The sequence below is a fragment of the Trachymyrmex cornetzi genome, unplaced genomic scaffold, assembly GCF_001594075.2.
Source record: "Trachymyrmex cornetzi isolate Tcor2-1 unplaced genomic scaffold, Tcor1.1 scaffold603, whole genome shotgun sequence".
NCBI classification, from domain to species: domain Eukaryota; kingdom Metazoa; phylum Arthropoda; class Insecta; order Hymenoptera; family Formicidae; genus Trachymyrmex; species Trachymyrmex cornetzi.
The window spans coordinates 21,809-27,248 of NW_017299919.1; the positions used below are offsets into that span (position 1 = coordinate 21,809).

Genomic DNA, 5,440 nt, shown 5'->3' on the forward strand with positions numbered 1-5,440 from the left:
TCAAGCGAGTGTATAAAGAGCGAACTCGATTTCTTCTCTTTATCACCTACGCAAACCACCATCGAGAGTTCGCAATGGATTTATTACAAACCCGTAACTTCGCTCACGGACGACTCACCCATAGAATTCGTCATACCTGGCAATGGAGAAGACTATCTGGATCTCACTCACACCATGTTGAGACTTCGCATACGCGTAGAAAGCGAACGCGGGGAGAGCACATCGGTCGCAGCCATCGACGTGGCAAAAGTAGGACCCGTAAATCATTTACTGCATTCCATGTTCAACCAAATCGACGTGTATTTCAATCAAAAACTCGTGTCGCCACCAAACAACGCTTACGCTTACCGCGCGTACATCGAGGCGTTATTAAATTATGCTTCACCCGCAAAAACTTCCCATCTAACCTCTTGCTTATGGGACGCGGATATTCCCGGCTACATGGACGACATGTTAGACTCGTCAAATCCAAATACGGCACTCGAGAGACGCGCAAAATACATTCAAGGAAATCGTGCGCTAGATCTCGTAGGTCACCTTCACTGCGACGTTTTCAATCAAGATGAATTTTTAATTAATGGTGTGGAAGTTAGAATGAGACTCGTAAATGTTCATTTTGCCTTATGGAGACTAGAACGATGTCAAAAATACGTATTCTCGATGCCAGTTTACTCGTAAGAATAGCAAAAATAAGTCCGGGTGTGCTACTCGTACACGCTAGAATGCTGAGTAAAACTACCGCCAAGTATCCCCTTACGAGAGTCGAAGTTAAAACATTCACGATACACGCCGGTGTCGTGGGGGAATCGATAGACAATGCAATACTCGGACAGCTGCCTAAACGAATAATAGTTGGCTTTGTCGATAACAAGGCATTTAACGGTGATAGAAAATTAAACTCGTTTAATTTCCAAAATTACAGAATAAATTTATTTTCGCTGTACGTCGATGGCATGCAAATTCCCAGTAGGCCGTTACAGCCAAATTTTTCGAAAGACGAGCCGCTCTACGTTGAAGCTTATCACACAATTTTCTCGGGAATTGGTATTCACTTTCTGAACGAGGGTAATTCAATAAGCAGAGACGATTGCGCCAATGGCTACACTCTTTTCGCTTTCTATCTTACTCCGGATCTATCCGCTAATTGTGCAGGACATCGGAATCTTGTGAAACACGGAAACTTACGATTAGAAGTGAGATTCGAAAAAGCTCTTTCCGTGACTATTAATTGTATCGTCTATGCAGAGTTCGATAACGTTTTAGAAATCGATTCCTCGCGTCAAGTCATTGTCGACTTTCCCGGATAGCTCTATGCCTTTCGTGAGAAAAATATTTTCCCCCCTACTACACATTATTTCTAACCCAATTCCACATGAGATGACGAAAAAAAGCTTCAGTCTTGTTCGCGACACCGACGCTGACGTTTCGTGACATAAAAAGAGTAGCGAAAATTCGAATATATAATGGATATAGTCATCGACATACAAGGTTTTCGCGATGTCGAAGACAACTTTATTCCGAAAGAAGTCGCGGTTCTTGCGATTAATGCGACGATCACCTGGCACTGGATTATGAGACCACCTTTTCCATTTGGAAAATTACCCGAGAGAGCAAGACGAGAAAACAATTGGCTTACACGAAATTATCACGGAATCGAATGGTTCGACGGAGACGTTAATCCTGTATACTTTACAATACATTTGCGAGCTATTACACGACACGCACGCTACATCTATACCAGAGGACAAGAAAAGTCACGTTATCTGAGTAATTTACACTCCAGAAACGTATATAATCTGGAAGGAATTTCTCCGGCTTTCAAAAATCTGCCAGATTTCGGAGGTTGCGGACAACGTTCCACGCACCACGGATTTCGAACCAACGTTGGATCACATTGCGCCTTACGCAACGCTTACAAATTGAAACGTTGGCTAGCTATACGAAATAGTAGCAATTCGAGCTACGATAGTCTTCCTTCAGAAAATTGCAGCGAAAGCGACGTCGAGAGCGAAAAAACAAACAGCGAAAATTTTTCAATTAAATTTAAAAATCAGAAAAACGATATATTTCGCAACATCGAGGCGAAATATATCGTGGAGAAAAAATATCGTGACAGAAAAGGCGAACCAAACGAGGACGAACAAGCGACAGTCGAAGAGAATAAAGATCTTCCAAAATTCGACTCGACGGCTGATAAAGCTAACACTAGTGTTTCGCAAACGACTAGTATTTTTGAGAACTCTACAACGCACGTACTGGCAAAAGTAGTAAATTGTGAATTTACGCATACATTTCCTCTCTCACGCTCACCTACGTCGAAAAATAAATTCAGTGGAAGTTTTAAACGCCTTACATCATCTCAGTGTCCGACATGCGGGGGTCTATCTTGCCGACCGACTGCCGAGGATGTGGACGAGGTCGACTGCCATTGTCGCTAACACAAACGATGACGATCGACCTGGTCAGCACAGGGTCGCCTTTTACATCGACGAATGCGGTACAGGAACATATTTCGATAGCTACGGCTTACCTCCCTTGGACTCAAGATTCCTCTTACGACTTCGTCGAAACTCCACCATGTATCGCTGGAACACGACGACGTTGCAAGGAATACTTTCTCAAACTTACGGACAATATTGCTGTGTATTTCTATATTTTATGTGCAAAGGTTATAATCTTAGCCAATTTCTTAGTCTGTTTACCTCAGATTATAAACGCAATGATCTATTGATTGCACAGTTATTTCATAAATTTTTTCTTCGTTGTAAACGTAGAACAATTAATTCTCATGCTGTATGCCATCATGTTCAATCGTCTATTGTTTTAAAAAGTATAATATAAAATAAACGATTATTCTCGCGAAAGAACTATTTTATGTAACAACGTTGTTTTATCAATAAACATCTTTTTTTTTTTCAATTTTGTCACTGTACGCCACGTCTATTATTTTCTTAATCATTTTCTCGTTCCCTTCCAATCGACATCTTCTTTTATCATATTTTTTTGTGAGAACTAAATTAATAAAAACTTTTGTAATTTTTCGAAATAAGACTAACGCTAACATAAAGTGCAAAAAAAAATTTATTCACTAAATCGAGTAAATCATACCAGCTCTGTTGCAATCAGGCACGAACTTGCCCATTCCTGTTTTCCTCCTGTCCTTCCAAACAAAAAAAAATCGGTCGCACAGCATTAAATAATAGAAGAAAATAAGCGATAAAGGAAGACACTCTTCGTTGTGTCTAACCAGGACGACGAGGTTCGAAAAAAACGAAAGGCCATAAATCATATCCGCATTCCTCTTCGAAGCCTGAATCTTTCCCCCCTTTCCCTCCCTGGCAAAAACCTGTCTCGGGGACATATTGTCTCCACCTCCATCATTTTCTCGGACTTGGCGGTTTTTCATTTTCACTTTCACTCTCTCTCTCACTCAACGCGCCCTCTCCCTCACCATTCGTAGCGCAGTTAGCCATGGAGCGAACCAATCGAAACGCGCCATTTACCTCATTACTCCACCCTCGCGTCACCAAGCAGTCAGAGCGCTCCCTTTTTCCAGACAGGCTCTTCTAATCGTCTAGGGGGAGTGGGGGGGATTTGTTTCGACGTCTAGGAGGAAGAGGGGGTTTGTTTTGACGTCTAGGAGGGGAAGAGGGGATTTGCTTTTGACGCTAGGGGTGGAGTGGTGAGGGCTTGTTTTGTCGCCAGGGGTGAAGTGGTGGGGGTTTGTTTTTACGCCAGGGATGGAGTGGTGGGGGTTTGTTTTGACGCTCCATGGCTACCCATATACTACTCCCGTAGGTCAAGACCGACCGATTGCATACGCTAGCAGAATTTTATGCAAGGTGCTAAACTTTTGTTATTTTTTACAATACTACCGAAGAGGAGTTATTGGTTATAGTATGGGCCGTGAAATATTTTCGACCCTACTTATACGGAACCGAATTTACAATTGTGACCGACCATAGACCACTAATAGAGCTATTTAACGTCAAGGATCCAGGTTCTAGATTAATTAGATCAGTGCTCGGAATTAGTTGCTCATTTCGAGCAGATTCCTGAGGCGACCCCCACTACCACTCGAAACTCGGCGGCCGAGCCGAGACGCTGTGCCCCAAGAGCGTCGCGACACGAAAGGTATACTGGGATCTTTCCAGCAAATATCATTAAAATATTTTCTTTCCTACGTCATTTTTATTTTAATAAATAATTAAAATAAATTTTTTATTATTAACATATTTTATTATTAACATAAAAATTTTACATATATATTATGTATAATTATAATGTAATATACATATAATGTAAAATACATATAATGTAAAATTAATACATATAATGTAAAATTTTACTTTATCGAGTCACATGTATTTAATCATCCTTTTTTATTTCTTAATGAAATAAACCTACTGAAGAAAAACGAATTTGAAAAACGTATCAATAATGGTACTTTCAAGATAACATGGAAAGCTATTGTCCATATTATAATTATCATATTTTATTACCACTTAATCCCGAGGTTAATACATCTATTGTTAATAAACGCACAGTAGCTATTTTTCCTGATTCTTTTTCATTGTCTGAGATCTCTCCATCAGTGACTTCGTGTCGAGACAAGTGGTTCGTGAATTTGTCTTCGGTGGACATTCCAATAAATGTACAATGTTTTTTACAACTAGGAGGAAATTTTGCATTACCTACAATTAACAAAGAGAATATTATTTTTGAATGTATCAAGAACATAGAATACAGTACACGTAGAATGCCAATAGACAAGAGGATAGATATCACGAATAGACAAGAGGATAGATATCACGAATCACTCGTTATCGATTTTGAACAACATTGTTTCGAGTTCGATGTCTATCTCCCATGGAGGAGAAATTGTTAATATTAGAAAAAGAGACCAAAGAATTTTTGTCGTCTCATCCGAATATTATTTGTATTCATGCGGACAAAGGTAATCTAGGTGTTCGCCGTCGAGGAAGTGGGTGTCTAGGTGTTCGCCGCCGAGGAAGTGGGTGTCTAGGTGTTCGCCGTCGAGGAAGTGGATGTCTAGGTGTTCGCTGTCGAGAAAGCGGGTGTCTAGGTGTTTGCTGTCGAGGAAATGGGTGTCTAGGTGTTCGCCGTCGAGGAAATGGGCGTCTAGGTGTTCGCCGTCGAGGAAATGGGTGTCTAGGTTAAATTTTACCAAATAAAAAGTAAAACTCAAGTGATACTATCTTTATTATTTACTTAATCCAAATGGTACCATCTTTAATTTTTATGCAATGAAACCTAAGTATACGTATATTTATTGAAGAATTTTCCTATTCCCCAATCCAAATAGTTTAAATTCCTCTTAAATAAAACTATTATATCACAATTCATTCAAAGACATTTCCTCTTCCAACTAAAGTAGTGTTTATTTAACTTTCCCTCAAAACGTTATACAAAACATTAT

At 40.0% G+C, this 5,440-nt stretch overlaps 1 protein-coding gene across 1 annotated transcript; it reads left to right on the forward strand.

The window, feature by feature from the left end:
- The first annotated feature begins 638 nt into the window (after positions 1-638).
- On the forward strand, positions 639-1,307 carry LOC108766513 (uncharacterized protein F54H12.2-like). The gene has a single exon (XM_018515851.1). It carries the CDS (start codon positions 639-641, stop codon positions 1,305-1,307), a length of 669 nt encoding a protein of 222 aa, XP_018371353.1.
- Positions 1,308-5,440: the final 4,133 nt, after the last annotated feature.